Consider the following 19,729-nt stretch of genomic DNA (forward strand, 5'->3'; position numbering starts at 1 on the left):
AGCACATATAGCTCTGTGTTTCAGAATCTAGAAATACACTTACAGCTTCAGCCTAAGTATGGCTACTGTAAGAGCTTACAGTCTAGGCTCCAGTTTTCTTATAAGGATTTTCTGAAAGAGAACATAGCATGTTTGTTTTTTGTTTCTGGCTTATTTTGCACAATGGTTTGTCCCAAAGGTTCATGCAATTCATTGCGTGCCTCATGACATCAATTCTGTGATATATATATATCATAGTTCACCTTTCAGCTACTCAATCATTGTATTCTACAGCCCCCTCCATCCCTTGGGCATCATGGATAATGTCCAAGATAAACAAACCGTGTCTTACAGTGTCCTCACTTGGTTGTACAATCAGCAGCACTCTCAATTTTAGGCCATTTTTATTGGTCCAGAGAGACAAGGAACTGAGAAACACATTCTCACCAAATATCAAATCAAAGCCTCCCCTAATCTCTTGTCCCTCCATTCCCAATTATTTACCCTGGTATGGCTGTGGTATTATTGCTCTTTTCCTGTTAACTGTAGGCCATAGCAGGCAATATTAGTTTTCTCCTTACACTTCTCTGCTATTGACTCTCTGTACACGATCAGATCTTTGAAGGAGGTTTATAAATTGTAAATAATTGTAAATCTAGACTTAATCTTCAATTTACAATTGTAGAGTTTATCAATTAGATACATGGTACCATTTATCCCCTTTCAATCATGTTCCCTTCGAATATGGCAATGTTACTTATAACTCCACTAATTAGCTATCATCACTTTTATCCATTCCCTTACATTTAAATTCAATCTCACTGGGTAATCTTTCCCCTGTCTCTAGCTTCTGTGTATTTCCAGGTCCCCTACATTCTACAGTGTTAAACCTTTGAGATTACCTTTTCTAGAGTCATACTAGCAAAATCATACAGTATCTATCATTTTGTATCTGACTTATTTCACTCAGCATTATGTCCTCAAGGTTCATCCACATTGTCATATGCTTTGGGACTTCATTTCATCTTACTGCTTCACAATATTCCATCGTATGTATATACCACATTTTGTTTATCCATTTATCTGTTGATGGGCACTTGGATTATTCCCATCTTCTGGCAATTGTGAAAAATCCTACTATGACCATTGATGTGCAAATGTCTGTTCATGTTACTGCTTTCAGCTCTTCAGGTATATAACAAGAATTTATATTACTGAGTCATAATGCAACTTAATATTTAGTTTTCTGATGAACCACCAAAGTATCTTCCACAGCAGCTGTACCGTACATTCCAAACAGCAGTGAATAACTGTTCCTGTTTCTCTTCATCCTTTCCAACATTTGTAGATTTCTGTTTGTTTAATGGAGCCATTCTTATGGGTGTCAGGTGATATCTCATTGTAGTCTTGATTTGCTTTTCCCTTACAGCTAATAAAGATGACCATCTCTTCACGTGCTTTTTAGCCGTTTGCATTTGCTTTTGGAAAAATATCTATTCTTATCCTTTGCCTGCTTTTATAATTGGGATGTTTATTCTTATGTTGTTGAGTTGTATGATTTCATGTACATAGGGTATCAAATCTCTATCTGATATGTGGTTTCCAAATATTTTATCCCATTGAGTTGGCTGCCTCTTCATCCTTTTGACAAAGTTCTTTGAGGCACCTTTTGGTCTTAAAGAGTTCCTGTTTGTCATTTTCTCCTTTCTTTCCTTGTGCTTTGGGTAAAAAGTTTAAGAAGCTTTACTAGATTTTGAAGATATTTTCCTGTATTTTCTTCTAGGAGTTTTATGTACTGGCTCTTCTATTTAGGTTTTTAATCTATTTTGAATTAATTTTTTATAGGATGTAATGTAGGGTCCTCTTTCATTCTTTTGGCCATTGATATCTAGTTGCCCCATACCCATTTGTTGAAAAGAGTATTCTTTCCCAGTTCAAAGAAAGAATTTCTTTTTGTGGATTTGGGGCCTTATCAAAGAGCAATTGAACATAGATTTTGTGGTCTGTCTCTGTACTTTCAATTTGATTCCATTGGTCAATGCTTCTATCTTTGTGCCAATATTATGCTGTTTTAACAAAATCAGGAAGTATTAGCCCTCCAGATTCGCTGCTCTTTTTAAGGATAACTTTAGCTATTTGAGGTCTCTTTCCTTTCCAATTAAATTTGATAACTACCTCTCCAAGTCTTCATTGTAGGTTGTTGGAATTTTTATCGGTATTGCATTGCATCTTTAGATCAATTTGGGCACAACTGACCTACATTCAACCTTCCTATCCATGAGCACAGAATGTCTTTCCATCTAATTAGGTTTTCTTTGATTTCTTTTAGCAATGTGTTATAGTTTTCTGTGTACAAGTCTTTGACATCCTGGCTGAGCTTATTCCTAGATACTTGATATCTTTGGTTGCTGTTTTGCATGGAATTTTTTCATTAATTGTCTCTTCAATTAGGTTATTACTTGTGTATAGAAACATTACTGATTTTTGCATGTTATAGTTAATCCTGTGAGTGAAGTATAATAGTATTTGCCTTTTTGTTTCAGACATTTCATTCAACATACTATCCTCAGGGTTCATTCACCTAGTTGCATGCCTTGCAACTTCATTCCTTCTTGTAGCCACTCACTAGTCTGCTGTATTATACACCACAGTTCCTGTTCCATTCCTTAATTGTTGTACCCTTAGTCCACATTTATCCATTGCAAATCCACAAACACTGCCACCATAAACACCAGTGAGCAAATATCCATTCATGTCCCTACTCTCAGTTTCTCCAGGTATATACCTAGCAATGGGGTTGCAGGATCATATCACAACCCCTCCTCTAGCCTCCTGTAGAATCATTGCACTAACCTCTGGAGGGGCTGCGGCTCTCAGTTGCCCTACCAACAGTGAATAGGTACATCTCTTTCTCCACATTCTTTCTAGCACTTGTTTCTCTCTGTTCATTTTTAGAGTTACATTTGCATATCATACCCCTACCCTGATATCCGCCGTTTGTAGACATTTACTTTGGCGTAATGCCTTTGTTACATTCAGTGGAAGCATATTGCAGTATTATTACTGCTGACCATAAAGCCTAGCTTGCATGGATTGTATTTTTTCCTGTATACCATCCCATTTTCAACATCTTGCAATTTTGACGTGCATTTGTTCTCCCCCATGTTAAAACGTTTTGATATTTGTGCCTCTAATCACCATCATTGTCTACTCTAGGCATTCCTAAGTTATACTGTCTCAGTATTTATCCTCTGTCTTTTGTTCTGGTTTCATACATGTCCCCATCCTTTCTCCCTCAACCATACTCATATTCAGCTTCATTTGGTATACTTATATTATTGTGCTACCATCAGATAGTATTGTACTATCCATTTCTGAATTTTTATAACCAATCCTGTTGCACATTCTGTATTCTCTACCCTCTTTCTATCTCCTAATAACCTGTGTTCTTAACTTTTACTCTCATAGTTCACACATTAATTTTAGTTCATATTAATGAGACCATACAGTATTTGTCCTTTTGTTTTCAGCTAATTTCACTCGGCATAATGTCCTCATGGTTCATCCAAGTTGTTACATGCTTTATGGCTTTATTCTGTCTTACAGCTGTGTAATATTCTATCATATGTACATACCACAGCTTGTTTAGGCACTCCTTCATTGATGGACATTTGGGTTGTTTTTTCTAGTACTTGTTTCTCTCTATTCATTTTTAGGGTTACATTTGCTGCTATAAACATTAATGTGCAAATGTCCGTTTGTGTCCCTGTCTTCAGTTCCTCTGAATATATACCTAGTAATAGGATTGCTAATCATAACAGCAATTCTATACTTAGCTTCCTGAGGAACCAAGAAACTGTCTTCCAGAGCAGTTGTACCATTTTACATTCCCACCAACAGTGGATAAGTGTCCCTTTTTCTCTATGGCACTTGTTGTGTTGTTTTTTTGATAATGCCATTCAAGTGGGTGTGAGATGATATCTCATTGTGGTTTTGATTTGTATTTCCTCTTTTGAGAAGTGTCCATTCATGTCTTTTGCCCATTTTTTTAATTGGGTTGTTTGTATTTTTGCTGTTGAGTTGTAGAATCTTTTTATATATTCTGGATATTAAATACTTATCTGATAGGTGGTTTTCAAATTTGCTTCCCATTGTGTAGGCTGCCTTTTATTTTCATGACAAAGTTCTTTGATGCACAAAAGTGTTTAATTTTTAAGAGATCCCATCTATCTATTTCTTTTTTCATTGCTTGTGCTTTGGGTGTAAGGTCTAGGAAACCACCTCCTCTCACAAGATTTTAAAGATATTTCACTACGTTTTCTTCTAAAAGTTTTATGATCTTAGCTCTAATGTTTAGATCTTTAATCCATTTTGAGTTAATTTTTTGTGTAATGTGTGAGATAAAAATCATCTTTCATTATTTTGCATACAGATATTTAGTTCTCCAAACACTGTTTATTGAAGAGAATACTCTGTCCCAGCTGGCTTTGCTTAACCACCTTATCAAAGATCAGTTGTCCATAGATGAGAGGGTGTATTTATGAACACTTAGTTTGATTCCATTGTTCAGTCTGTCTGTCTTTATGCCAGCACCATGCTGTTTTGGCCAGTGTAGCTTTGTAATACGCTTTAAAGTCACATAGTGTGAGACTTCCCATTCATTTTTCTTTCTCAAAATATTTTTAGCTATTTGCCCTTCCAAATGAATTTGGTTATTGGCTTTTTTATTTCTGCAAAGTAAGTTGTTGGAATTTTTGTTCGTTTGTTTGTTTGTTTGCATGGGCAGGCGTCAGGAATCAAACCCAGGTCTCCGGCATGGCAGGCAAGAACTCTGCCTGCTGAACCACCGTGGCCTGTCCAGTTGTTGGGATTTTAATTGGTATTGCATTGAATTTATAAATCAGCTTGGGTAGAATTGACATCTTAACTATATTTAGTCTTCCAATCCATGAGCATAATATACCCTTCTGTTTATGTAGGTCTTCCAGGATTTCTTTTAGCAGTTTCTTATAATTGTCTGTGTATAGGTCTTCTGTATCCTTAAGTTTATTCCTAAATATTTATTCTTTTGGTTGCCATTGTCAATGGAATTTTTTTCTTGATTTCCTCCTCAGATTGCTCATTAGCAGTGTATAGAAACACTACTGATTTTGGGGTGTTGATCTTGTATCCTGTACTCATTTATTAGCTCCGGTAGCCTTGTTGTACATTTTTGGGGATTTTTGACATACAGTATGAGGTCACCTGCAGATAGTGAGAGTTTTACTTCTTCCTTCCCAATTTTGAATGGGTTTTATTTCTTTTTCTTGTCTGATGGCTCTGGCTTGAACTTCCAGGACAGTGTTGAATAACAATGGTGACAGTGGGCATCCTTGGCTTGTCCTGATCTTAGAAGGAAAACTTTCAGTCTTTCCCCATTGAGGTTGATAGTAGCCAAGGCTTTTCATATATTCCCTTTATCATGTTGAGGAAGTTCCCTTCCATTCCTATACTTTGAAGTATTTTCATCAAGAAAGGATGTTGAATTTTGTCAAATGCCCTTCCTGCATCAATCAAGATGATCACGTGGTTTTTCCACTTTCACTTATTGATATGGATATATTACATTAATTGATTTTCTTGTGTTGAATCAGCCTTGCATACCTTAAATAAATCCCACTTGGTCATGGTGTATAATTCTTTTAATGTGCTGCTGGGTTAGATTTGCTAGCGTTTGCTAACAGTTTTTTCATCTATGCTCATTATGGAGAGTGGTTTTTAGTTTTCCAAAACTTTTGTCTGATCTTAGTATTATAGTGATATTATCTTCATAAATTGAGTTAGGTGTAGTGTTCCTTTTTCCTCAGTTTTTATAAGAACTGGAGCAGGAGTGATGTTAGTTCTTTTTGAAATATTTGGTAAAATTCCCCTGTGAAGCCATCTGGTCCTGGGATTTTCTTTTTGGGAAGATTTTTGATGACTAATTGAATCTCTTTACATGTGATTTGTTTGTTGAGGTCTTGTTTTTATTCTCTTGTCAGTGTAGATAGTTTTTGTGTTTTTAGGAAGGTGTCCATTTCATCTGAGCTGTCTAGTTTGTTGGCATGTAATTGTATATAATACTCTCTTACGATACTTTAAATTTCTTCAGGATCTGTTGTAAAGACCCCTATCTCATTTCTGATTATATTTATATCTTGTCTCTTTTTTTCTTTGTTAGTCTAGCTAGGGGTCTGTCAATTTTATCAATCTTCCCAAAGAACCAGCATTTGGTTTTGTCTGATTCTTTCTATTGTTTTATTATTTTCCAGTGTGTGTATTTCTGCTTTAAAATTTATTATTTCTCTCATTTTATTTATTTATTTTAGCTTGCTCTTCTTTCTCTAAATTCTCCAGGTGAGCAATTAAGTCTGCAATTTTTGCTCATTCCTGTTTTTTAATATAGGCATATAGGGCAATGAATTTTCCTGTCAGCACTGTCTTTGCCACATCCCATAAGTTCCAATATGTTGTTTTCATTTTCATTTGTCTCCAGATATTTACTGGTTTCTCTAGCAATTTCTTCTTTGATCCACTGATTATTTAAGAGTGTGTAGTTTGATCTCCATATATTTGTGAAAGCTCTCATTCATAGTGAATATTAGTTTATAGCTTCATTCCATTGTGGTGGAAAAAAAAGCTTTGGATAATTTCAATCTTATTAAATTTATAAAGAATCATTTTCTTTCCCAACATATGCTCTATCCTGTAGAATGTTCCATGAACACTACAGAAGAATGTATATCTTGGTGTTTTGGAGTGTAATGATCTATGTGTGTCTATTAGGTATAATTCATTTATCTCATTGTTTAGGTTCTCTGTTTCCTTGTTAATCTTCTGGCTGTTCTATCTATAGTGGAGAGTGGTGTATTGAAGTCTTCTGCTCTTATTGCTGAAATGTCTATAGCTCCATTCAGTTTTGCCAGTGTTTGCCTCATGTACTTTGGAGCTCCTTGATTGGGAGCTTACACATTTATGATTGTTATTTCTTCTTGGTGAATTGTCCCTCTTATTAATATGTAGTGTCCTTCTTTGTCTCTTATGACATCCTTACATTTAATGTCTATTTTATCTGATATTAGTATCACCATTCCTGCTTTCTTTTGGTTATACCTTGCATCGAACATCTTCTTCCAGCCTTTTACTTTCAATTTATTTGTGTCCTTGGGTCTAAGATCCATCTCTTGTAAACAGCATATAGATGGGTTAATTTTCATACAGTCTGCCAAACTGTACCTTTTAATTGGTGAATTTAGTTCATTAACATTCAAAGTTATTACTGTAAAGCAATTCTTGACTCTACCATCTTATCCTTCATAAGGTCCTTCAGGACCTTAAATATATCATACCACTGTTTTCTTGCTTCCATGGTGCCTGTTGAGTAGATTGAGCTAAGTCTTATGTGTTTTCCCTTGTATGTAGTAGATTGCTTTTCTCATGCTGCTTTCAGGACTTTCTGTTTGTTTTCAACATTTCACATTTGGATTAATATGTGTCTTGGAGTAGGCCTATTTGGATTTATTCTATTTGGAGTTCGTTGGACCTCTTTGATTTATGTATTTGTCTTTTATAAGTGTTGAGAAGTGCCCCCAATTATATCTTCAACTAATTTTTCCCACCCTTTATTCTTTTCTCCTTCTGGGACATCAATGATTCTTTTATTTGTGCACCTCTTGTTGTCCATCATTTCTCTAAGATCCAGTTTGATTTTTTTCCATTTTTCTTGCCATTTATTGTTTTGTGCACTCCAGTTCAATTGTTCTGTCTTCTGCTTCACTTAGTCTTCCTTCTGCTTCACATCTTCCACATGTGTCTCTATTATTTTTCTAATTTGGTCTACTATATCTTTCATCTCTGTGATAATCCCATTTTTCTATTTAATCTTTCAAATTCTTCTCTGTACTTTTCTAGTTTCTTCCTGATAGCCTTTATTTCTTTATAAATATATTTGAGTGGTTGTTCCGTATTCTGTGTCCCCTCTGGAGTTTTGATTCAGTCATTTGACTGGTCATTTCTATTTGGATTTTCATGTGTTTTTTGATTTTCTTTTGTGTTCATGGCATTTGATTATCTTACTATGGTTGTTTTAAAGTTGGTTTCCTTCACTCATATAAAGAGCTGTTTTTACTTTGTTTGCATTGAAGGTTTCCTTTTGTGCTTGGTTTGTCAGTAATTCCCTACCAAACCAAGATCCCAATCCCATGTAGGGGTACAGTTCTACTGAAAGTTTTTTTTAAGGCTAAGCAGGGTTCCACAGGGAATCTGGGAAGATCCAGGCTCAATTCCAACCCCATGCACCCCCCCCAAAATAAATTAATTAAAGTAAAATAAAATAAAACAGAAGTATAATAAAAACATGAAAGAAAAAAAGGCCCCACAGTCTGAATGCAGCATCTCAAGATATATTGGGAATGAACTCAGGCTAGTGCCTACAGAAGAGAGGGAAAATCATTAAAATAATAGTAATAATAATATAAATAATAAAATAACAAAATGAAAATATAAATATATAAGTAAAAGTAAAGAACAATAATACCATCAGTTTAAAAGTAGAGAGAAAATGGCAAAAATATGTGGAGAAATTATATTTTAAAAAAGCAGAAAAAAATATAAAAAAGGAACAAAAAAACCTAGGGAGATAGGGTGTTTGCCATCCTGCATTTTCCACTTCTCACCAGCAAGTGGCTCTCATGAGGCACCTCTTCCTCTCAGACTTGCCCCTCCTTAGGAAGCTAGCATGACTGGCCTGGGGTTGTTCCTGGCCCATGGTGGTGGAACAGCTTGTTCTGGTGCAGGACTGGGGAGTGGACAGCAGTACCCAGTGGTAGTAGCTGACCCACAGTGCCTAGTGCCTCATGAATCTGTCACACACCATGTCTAATGGGTGGCTACTTGTGACACCCGGCTGGATGACTTTTCCCAGTGCCTGGATGCCTGGCTCGTCACCACAAATGGCCAAGCTTCCCTCAGAGCTCCCCACAGGCGCTGGAAGCCATGGAGCAGGCTGGAATGGAAGGTCAGTTCCCTCCAATCTGCACCCTCCTGCACACCCCCGGCAGGGACCAGTGCCAGTCCCACTTGCCCTGCTTTTCACACACACCCCTATACCCCACCTCTCTCTTCACCAAGAATCACCAAAGACCCCCCATGATCACTCACTCCCCCTGGGACAGCACTCCCGGTCATTATTTCCTTGTCTCCTGTCTAGTCCCACAGAGCAAGGGTGATCTCAATCCGTCCCACTCCACCATCTTCCCAGTAGGGTTAGGAGTAATTTTGTATTGAATCCTGGGTTTTGTGAATATATGTGTTTATACCCAGGGCTGGATTTGTTAGTCCTCTAAATAGTTTTGATTGTTTATTAACCACTAAATTGTTGCCCTCAAATTATAAACTCTATCTTGTGATGGGAAGCTACTGGGAAGAGTTAAGTTACTTTTTTTTTTTTTATTAATTAAAAAAAGTTAGCTAACACAACATTTAGAAATCATTCCATTCTACATATGCAATCAGTAATTCTTAATATCATCACATAAATGTATGATCATCATTTCTTAGTACATATGCATCGATTTAGAAAAAGAAATAGCAAGACAACAGAAGAAGAAATAAAATGATAATATAGAGAAAAAATAAAAATAAAAAATACAAAAATATATAAGAAAAAAAAACTATATCTCAGATGCAGCTTCATTCAGTGTTTTAACATAATTACATTACAATTAGGTAGTATTGTGCTGTCCATTTTTTTTAGAAATCATACCATTCTACATATGCAATCAGTAATTCTTAACATCATCACATAAATGCATGATCATCGTTTCTTAGTACATTTGCATCGGTTTAGAAGAACTAGCAATACAACCGAAAAAGATATAGAATATTAATATAGAGAAAAAAAATAAAAGTTATAATAGTAAGAACAAAACAAAACAAAACAAAACAAAAACCTATAGCTCGGATGCAGCTTCATTCAGTGTTTTAACATGATTACTTTACAATTAGGTATTATTGCGCTGTCCATTTTTGAGTTTTTGTATCTAGTCCTATTGCACAGTCTGTATCCCATCAGCTCCAATTACCCATTATCTTACCCTGTTTCTAACTCCTGCTGAACTCTGTTACCAATGACATATTCCAAGTTTATTCGCGAGTGTCGATTCACATCATTGGGACCATACAGTATTTGTCTTTTAGTTTTTGGCTAGACTCACTCAGCATAATGTTCTCTAGGTCCATCCATGTTATTACATGCTTCATAAGTTTATCCTGCCTTAAAGCTGCATAATATTCCATCGTATGTATATACCACAGTTTGTTTAGCCACTCTTCTGTTGATGGACATCTTGGCTGTTTCCATCTCTTTGCAATTGTAAATAACGCTGCTATAAACATTGGTGTGCAAATGTCCGTTTGAGTTTTTGCCCTTAATTCCTTTGAGTAGATTCCCAGCAATGGTATTGCTGGGTCGTATGGCAATTCTATATTCAGCTTTTTGAGGAACCGCCAAACTGCCTTCCACAGTGGTTGCACCATTTGACATTCCCACCAACAGTGGATAAGTGTGCCTCTTTCTCCGCATCCTCTCCAGCACTTGTCATTTTCTATTTTGTTGATAATGGCCATTCTGGTGGGTGTGAGATGATATCTCATTGTGGTTTTGATTTGCATTTCTCTAATGGCTAGGGACACTGAGCATCTCTTCATGTGCCTTTTGGCCATTTGTATTTCCTCCTCTGAGAGGTGTCTATTCAAGTCTTTTTCCCATTTTGTAATTGGGTTGGCTGTCTTTTTGCTGTTGAGTTGAACAATCTCTTTATAAATTCTGGATACTAGACCTTTATCTGATATGTCGTTTCCAAATATTGATTCCCATTGTGTAGGCTGCCTTTCTACTTTCTTGATGAAGTTCTTTGATGCACAAAAGTGTTTAATTTTGAGGAGTTCCCATTTATTTATTTCCTTCTTCAGTGCTCTTGCTTTAGGTTTAAGGTCCATACAACTGCCTCCAATTGTAAGATTCATAAGATATCTCCCTACATTTTCCTCTAACTGTTTTATGGTCTTAACCTAATGTTTAAATCTTTGATCCATTTTGAGTTAACTTTTGTGTAGGGTGTGAGAGATGGGTCTTCTTTCATTCTTTTGCATATGGATATCCAGTTCTCTAGGCACCATTTATTGAAGAGACTGTTCTGTCCCAGGTGAGTTGGCTTGACTGCCTTATCAAAGATCAAATGTCCATAGATGAGAGGGTCTATATCTGAGCACTCTATTTGATTCCATTGGTCGATATATCTATCTTTATGCCAATACCATGCTGTTTTGACCACTGTGGCTTCATAATATGCCTTAAAGTCAGGCAGTGCAAGACCTCCAGCTTTGTTTTTTTTCCTCAAGATGTTTTTAGCAATTCGGGGCACCCTGCCCTTCCAGATAAATTTGCTTATTGGTTTTTCTATTTCTGAAAAATAAGTTGTTGGGATTTTGATTGGTATTGCATTGAATCTGTAAATCAATTTAGGTAGGATTGACATCTTAACTATATTTAGTCTTCCAATCCATGAACACGGTATGCCCTTCCATCTATTTAGGTCTTCTGTGATTTCCTTTAGCAGTTTTTTGTAGTTTTCTTTATATAGGTTTTTTGTCTCTTTAGTTAAATTTATTCCTAGGTATTTTATTCTTTTAGTTGCAATTGTAAATGGGATTCGTTTCTTGATTTCCCCCTCTGCTTGTTCATTGCTAGTGTATAGAAATGCTACAGATTTTTGAATGTTGATCTTGTAACCTGCTACTTTGCTGTACTCATTTATTAGCTCTAGTAGTTTTGTTGTGGATTTTTCCGGGTTTTCGACGTATAGTATCATATCGTCTGCAAACAGTGATAGTTTTACTTCTTCCTTTCCAATTTTGATGCCTTGTATTTCTTTTTCTTGCCTAATTGCTCTGGCTAGAACCTCCAACACAATGTTGAATAATAGTGGTGATAGTGGACATCCTTGTCTTGTTCCTGATCTTAGGGGGAAAGTTTTCAATTTTTCCCCATTGAGGATGATATTAGCTGTGGGTTTTTCATATATTCCCTCTATCATTTTAAGGAAGTTCCCTTGTATTTCTATCCTTTGAAGTGTTTTCAACAGGAAAGGATGTTGAATCTTGTCAAATGCCTTCTCTGCATCAATTGAGATGATCATGTGATTTTTCTGCTTTGATTTGTTGATATGGTGTATTACATTAATTGATTTTCTTATGTTGAACCATCCTTGCATACCTGGGATCAATCCTACTTGGTCATGATGTATAATTCTTTTAATGTGTTGTTGGATACGATTTGCTAGAATTTTATTGAGGATTTTTGCATCTATATTCATTAGAGAGATTGGCCTGTAGTTTTCTTTTTTTGTAATATCTTTGCCTGGTTTTGGTATGAGGGTGATGTTGGCTTCATAGAATGAATTAGGTAGTTTTCCCTCCGCTTCGATTTTTTTGAAGAGTTTGAGGAGAGTTGGTACTAATTCTTTCTGGAATGTTTGATAGAATTCAGATGTGAAGCCGCCTGGTCCTGGACTTTTCTTTTTAGGAAGCTTTTGAATGACTGATTCAATTTCTTTACTTGTGATTGGTTTGTTGAGGTCATCTATGTCTTCTTGAGTCAAAGTTGGTTGTTCATGTCTTTCTAGGAACCCGTCCATTTCCTCTAAATTGTTGTATTTATTAGCGTAAAGTTGTTCATAGTATCCTGTTATTACCTCCTTTATTTCTGTGAGCTCAGTAGTTATGTCTCCTCTTCCATTTCTGATCTTATTTATTTGCATCCTCTCTCTTCTTCTTCTTGTCAATCTTGCTAAGGGCCCATCAATCTTATTGATTTTCTCATAGAACCAACTTCTGGCCTTATTGATTTTCTCTATTGTTTTCATGTTTTCAATTTCATTTATTTCTGCTCTAATCTTTGTTATTTCTTTCCTTTTGCTTGCTTTGGGATTAGTTTGCTGTTCTTTCTCCAGTTCTTCCAAGTGGATAGTTATTTCCTGCATTTTTGCCTTTTCTTCTTTTCTGATATAGGCATTTAGGGCAATAAATTTCCCTCTTAGCACTGCCTTTGCTGCGTCCGATAAGTTTTGATATGTTGTGTTTTCATTTTCATTCGCCTCGAGGTATTTGCTAATTTCTCTAGCAATTTCTTCTTTGACCCACTCGTTGTTTAGGAGTGTGTTGTTGAGCCTCCACGTATTTGTGAATTTTCTGACACTCCGCCTATTATTGATTTCCAGCTTCATTCCTTGATGATCCGAGAAAGTGTTGTGTATGATTTCAATCTTTTTAAATTTGTTAAGACGTGCTTTGTGACCCAGCATATGGTCTATCTTTGAGAATGATCCATGAGCACTTGAGAAAAAGGTGTATCCTGCTGTTGTGGGATGTAATGTCCTATAAATGTCTGTTAAGTCTAGCTCATTTATAGTAATATTCAGATTCTCTATTTCTTTATTGATCCTCTGTCTAAATGTTCTGTCCATTGATGAGAGTGGTGAATTGAAGTCTCCAACTATTATGGTATATGCATCTATTTCCCTTTTCAGTGTTTGCAGTGTATTCCTCATGTATTTTGGGGCATTCTGGTTCGGTGTGTAAATATTTATGATTATTATGTCTTCTTGTTTAATTGTTCCTTTTATTAGTATATAGTGTCCTTCTTTGTCTCTTTTAACTGTTTTACATTTGAAGTCTAATTTGTTGGATATTAGTATAGCCACTCCTGCTCTTTTCTGGTTGTTATTTGCATGAAATATCTTTTCCCAACCTTTCACTTTCAACCTATGTTTATCTTTGGGTCTAAGATGTGTTTCCTGTAGACAGCATATAGAAGGATCCTGTTTTTTAATCCATTCAGCCAATCTATGTCTTTTGATTGGGGAATTCAGTCCATTGACATTTAGTGTTATTACTGTTTGGATAATATTTTCCTCTAACATTTTGCCTTTTGTATTATATATATCATATCTGATTTTCCTTCTTTTTATACTCTTCTCCATACCGCTCTCTTCTGTCTTTTTGTATCTGACTCTAGTGCTCCCTTTAGTATTTCTTGCAGAGCTGGTCTCTTGGTCACAAATTCTCTCAGTGACTTTTTGTCTGAGAATGTTTTAATTTCTCCCTCATTTTTGAAGAATAATTTTGCTGGATATAGGAGTCTTGGTTGGCAGTTTTTCTCTTTTAGTAATTTAAATATATCATCCCACTGTCTTCTAGCTTCCATGGTTTCTGCTGAGAAATCTACACATAGTCTTATTGGGTTTCCCTTGTATGTGATGGATTGTTTTTCTCTTGCTGCTTTCAAGATCCTCTCTTTCTCTTTGACCTCTGACTTTCTAACTAGTAAGTGTCTTGGAGAACGCCTATTTGGGTCTAATCTCTTTGGGGTGTGCTGCACTTCTTGGATCTGTCATTTTAGGTCTTTCATAAGAGTTGGGAAATTTTCAGTGATAATTTCTTCCATTAGTTTTTCTCCTCCTTTTCCCTTCTCTTCTCCTTCTGGGACACCCACAACATGTATATTTGTGCGGTTCATATTGTCCTTGAGTTCCCTGATCCCCTGTTCAAATTTTTCCATTCTTTTCCCGATATTTTCTGTTACTTTTTTGAATTCAGATGTTCCATCTTCCAAATCACTAATTGTATCTTCTGTCTCTTTAAATCTATCATTGTAGGTATCCATTGTTTTTTCCATCTTTTCTACTTTATCCTTCACTTCCATAAGTTCTGTGATTTGTTTTTTCAGTTTTTCTATTTCTTCTTTATGTTCAGCCCATGTCCTCTTCATGTCCTCCCTCAATTTATCGATTTCATTTTTGAAGAGGTTTTCCATTTCTGTTCGTATATTCAGCATTAGTTGTCTCAGCTCTTGTATCTCATTTGAACTATTGATTTGTTCCTTTGACTGGGCCATATTCTCAATCTTCTGAGCATGGACCGTTATCTTCTGCTGCTGGCGTTTGGGCATTTAGTCACATTTCCCTGGGTGTCGGACCCAACAAGGTTGTAAGATTTTTCTGTGAAATCTCTGGGTTCTGTTTTTCTTATCCTGCCCAGTAGGTGGCGCTCGTGGCACACGTTTGTCTCACGTGTTTGGAATGGATTCCCCCCGGTCACCGATCTCCGCGGCCTGGGGATTTCCGATCCAATTCTCTCCATTGGTTCAGGGGCCATGCGTGGTGGGGGCGTCAGCCGCCGCGGCTTGAGGGGACCCTGTGGCTGGTCGCCGGCCGCAGCGGGCCCGGGGAATTCGCCACCGGACCAGGAAGTCGCCCGCGGGGGAGGTGCATCGGTCACCGGCCACCGCGGCCTGGGGAATTCCCTACCGCATCAGGAAGCCGCCCGCGGTGGGGGGCTACCGCGGCTTGGATAGCCCTCTGATCTGAGACTCGTTGCCGCGGACTCGAAGCCGAGACTCGAAGCTGCCCGCAAAAGAGGGGCGCCGGCCGCCTCAGCTTGGGAAACTTGCCTCTCCGAGACTCTCAGCCGGCCCGGGAAGGAGGGAGGGAGTAGCTCCGGCTGCCGCAGCTGCCGCTGCTCGGGAAATCGCGCGCCGCTCGGGGATCTCACCGCAGCCGAGTCTCACAGTCAGACTAGCCAGTCCAGACTGGGGTACGCTGTGTGTCCATTCCCTGCTGTAGCCCCGGGAGCTGTTCTGCACTGTTTCAGTTCACCTAGTAGTTGCTTTGGAGGAGGAGGAACTAAGACGCACGTACCTTACTAAGCCGTTAAGTTACTTTTGCGTTAGCTGGGTTGTTTCAAGTCAGCTGCCTTCCTAATGTATGTTGTTCAGTTGGAGATTTGGCCTGATTTGTACAAAGAATTTGGTGCTCCCTCTCTCTGATATTCTTTCTCCTCTCTATGATTATTCCCCTTGCATTACAGTAGTAGCTGAGTTTATCCCAAATTATGTTTTCTCATTCTTCAAGCCAGAAGACCTATGACTTTTCTGTAGGCATTTTATTCCTTCTGTATAGTACAAGCTAGGAACTTCCCTTAGGTTGGAAAACTATAAAAATCCTAAACTCGCTCCTTGCCATGTCTTTAATCATCAAATGAAGGATTGGGCTTGTTGTCCTGTAAAAATCCTCCTGGCTTAAGCAGCGTAAAATTTTATGAGAAAATTGTATAGAATAATGGATAAAGCAAACATATGAAGAAACAAAAAAATAAAGATGTGGCATAATTAGATATTTGCCTGTCATTAGAAAACAAAACATTCTGGATGTTTAAATTAGTTCAAAGGAATTTTTATGACACTTAGAAAAAATATAAACAATTATGGCTTTTTAAGGGATACACACTACTTTTGCCTTTCTTCCTCTTTCAGAGCCTCTTCATGCTCAGTCTTCTTGAGAAGAGAGACCTTGTTAATTAAACTAATTGGTCTTGGTGGCATTAATCTAATATCATTATAATGTTTATTTGGGGGCCTGAAACTGTTATTCTTTCTTACACATTAGTCTTGAGATTTATATCTTATAATCCAGGCTTGAGTCTTAAATTTAAAATCTGATAAGCTAGAGTTTTATAAAATATTTTGCTTCTCTTTTTATCTTCAATTGATCTTCAAATGCTACTTAGGCAGATAAGTAGATGCTTATTTTTAAAAATATTTTCATTGTTAGAGAAATTTTAGAAGACAATTATACTGGACATTTATGTTAGCTTTCTACTGGAGCATCATTAATTTGTTTTTTTCTGCACATTTAGACAGATGCCGAGGAGAATGTTGCCTCTTTGCAGGAGAGAGTGGGAGAACTGGAGAATGAAAAGGAAACCTTGCTCCTTAAGTCTATAGAGCTGGAGAAGCTGAAAGCAGAGAATGGTTTGTATAAAAACTGGGTTAAATGCCTCTTTTGCTTCCATAGCATCCTTGCATACCCCTAATATTGCATTAAAATTATCTGATTATATGTTTGTCTTTCTTATTACACTGAAAGCTCTTCAAAGGTAGACAATAAGCTCTTCAAGGGAAGAGACCATTTTTTTTAAAACTTTTTTTATTGTATAGTATAACATATATACAAAGAAAAAAAACAATAGTTTTAAAGTACTCTTCAACAAGTAGTTACAGGGCAGATCCCAGAGTCTGTCATGAGCTACCATATGATCCTCTCAGATTTTTCTTTGTACCTGCCTCAGAATATAGGAGGAGGCTAAAGGGCTTAAATATTTATTTTTATTATCACAATCAATTTTTTTTCCTTCTTTTTTTTTTGAAAAATAGCATATATACAAAAAAGGATAAATTTCAAAGTATAGCACCACAGTTAGTTGTAGAACATATTTCAGAGTTTGATAGAGTTTGCAATTTCACAATTTTAGGCTTTTACTTCTAGCTGCTGTAAAATACCAGGAACTAAGAGATATCAATTTAAAGATTCAGCATTTATATTTATTTGTTAAATCTTATCATCTCTGTATAACTCTACCTTTGATCTTTTTTTTAACTTTTTTATTAATTAAAAAAATTAACAAAACATTTAGAAATCATTCCATTCTACATATATAATCAGTAATTCTTAATATCATCACATAGTTGCATGTTCATCATTTCTTAGAACATTTGCATTGATTTAGAAAAAGAAATAAAAAGACAACAGAAAAAGAAATAAAATGATAATGAGAAAAAAAACTATACGTACCGTACCCCTTACCCCTCGCTTTCATTTACCACTATTTCAAACTGAATTTATTTTATCATTTGTTCCCCCTATTATTTATTTTTGTTCCATATGTTCTACTCTTCTGTTGATATACTAGCTAAAAGGAGCATCAGACATAAGGTTTTCACATTCACAGAGTCTCATTGTGAAAGCTATATCATTGTTCAATCATCATCAAGAAACATGGCTACTGGAACACAGCACTACATTTTCAGGCAATTCCCTCCAGCCTCTCCACTATATCTTAAACAACAAGGTGATATCTACTTAATGTGTAAGAATAACCTCCAGGATAACCTCTCAACTCTGTTTGGAATCTCTCAGCCATTGACGCTTTGTCTCCCTCTTTTGGTCGAGAAGGTTCTCTCAGTCTCTTGATGTTAATTCTCAGCTCATTCTAGGGTATTTCTCAGTCCTTTGATGCTGAGTCTCAGCTCTTTCCAGGATCTTTGTCCCACGTTGCCAAGAAGGTCCACACCCCTGGGAGTTATGTCCCACACAGAGAGGGGGAGGGTGGTAAGACTGCTTATCATATTGGCTGGAGAGAGAGGCCACATCTGAGCAACAAAAGAGGCTCTCTTGGGGGTGACTCTTAGGCCTAAATTTTAAGTAGACTTGACCTATCTTTTGTGGGGTTAAGTTTCATGTGAACAAACCCCAAGACTGGGGGCTCAGCCTATAGCTTTGGTTGTCCACACTGCTTGTGAGAATATCAAGAATTCAACTTGGGGAAGTTGAATTTCTCCCCACTCTCACCATTCCCCGAAGGGGGCTTGCAAATACTTTTCCAGTCACTGGAAAAATTTGATCAGCCACCTTTGATCTTTGTATCCCTCTCTTTAGGGGTGTTTGGGCTATGATGATTATAAATTTTTGCTTTTGGAAGGGTCTGTCATGAATATGGGGTAGGAAGATGGAACTATCTGATGTTCTAGAGGGGCTGGACTAAATTTCTGGACCAGGGCCCCATGTGGAGGGTGTAGGTTTCTGGAAAGTCACTCTAGTGCATGAAACCATTGTGGAATCTTATATATTGCCCTAGGTGTTCTTTATAATTGGCTGGAATGGTCCTGGTTGGGGGTCGGCAGGTTATGATAAGGTAGCAATGTCTAACTGAAGCTTCTGTAAGACAACTCTTGACTCTCTTTGAACTCTCTCTGCCGCTCGACTATATCTGAACTCTCTCTGACATGGACACTTTATTAGTTATATTTCTTTTCTCCTTTTTGGTCAGGATGGAATTGTTGATCCCATGGTGCCAGGTCTGGATTCATCCCTGCGATCATCTCCCACATGGCCAGGGAGACTTTCACCCCTGGATGTCATGTCCCACTTAGGGGGAGGGGAATGATTTCACTTGCAGAATTGGGATAAGAGAGACTAAGGCGACATCTGAGCAACAGCAGAGGTCCTCCAGAAGTAATTCTTAGGCATGCCTATAGGTAGTCTAAGCTTCTCCGCTACCTACATAAACTTCACAAAAGTAAGCCTCCTGATCAAGGGCATGGCCTATTGATTTGGGTATCCCTAAAGTTGGACACAGTATCACTAACTTCTGTGATGGTAAGTTTTAATAGTTCCATATTTTCTCCCATCTCTTAGGGGACTTTGCCAGTACTTTTGATTATCTGCTTAGTATACTTTAGGATGCATACAGGCATTACAATAATTTATACAGGATTAAAAGACCTCTTTCTTATTCTGTGCTCCCTGTGTTTCAGTTGTTCAAATGAGCTATACAGATAGGTTGAATTAGGTTATGTACTACAGAACATTTCAGTTCCAGACCAAATAAATCTTTCTTCCATTGGGGACCATTCTTTTTATTCATCTTTGCCTCACCAGGAAATTGTATCATATTTAGCATGTAGTGGCTGCTGAATATAGTTGTGTTGGACTGAATGGAATTTAGCATATTATTCTGTTAAGCTGTATATGAGCAGTTAGTAGGAATGGAGGATACCTCCTTCCATTTATCACCTGCTATCCAAGAATCTTACGGATTTAGTAGCATATTGTTAATA

The 19,729-nt window shown here is 37.1% G+C and overlaps 1 protein-coding gene across 5 annotated transcripts in view; it reads left to right on the top strand.

Moving 5' to 3' along the window:
- Positions 1–19,729, top strand: part of GOLGB1 (golgin B1) — a 124,393-nt gene that overhangs the window by 46,494 nt on the left and 58,170 nt on the right. For all 5 annotated transcript variants that reach the window (XM_077118185.1, XM_077118188.1, XM_077118189.1 and 2 more), the window contains one exon: positions 16,750–16,864. In XM_077118185.1, the coding sequence (XP_076974300.1) occupies positions 16,750–16,864 (115 nt within the window). The remainder of the gene's footprint in view (positions 1–16,749; positions 16,865–19,729) is intronic.

The sequence above is a fragment of the Tamandua tetradactyla genome, chromosome 10, assembly GCF_023851605.1.
Source record: "Tamandua tetradactyla isolate mTamTet1 chromosome 10, mTamTet1.pri, whole genome shotgun sequence".
NCBI lineage: Eukaryota > Metazoa > Chordata > Mammalia > Pilosa > Myrmecophagidae > Tamandua > Tamandua tetradactyla.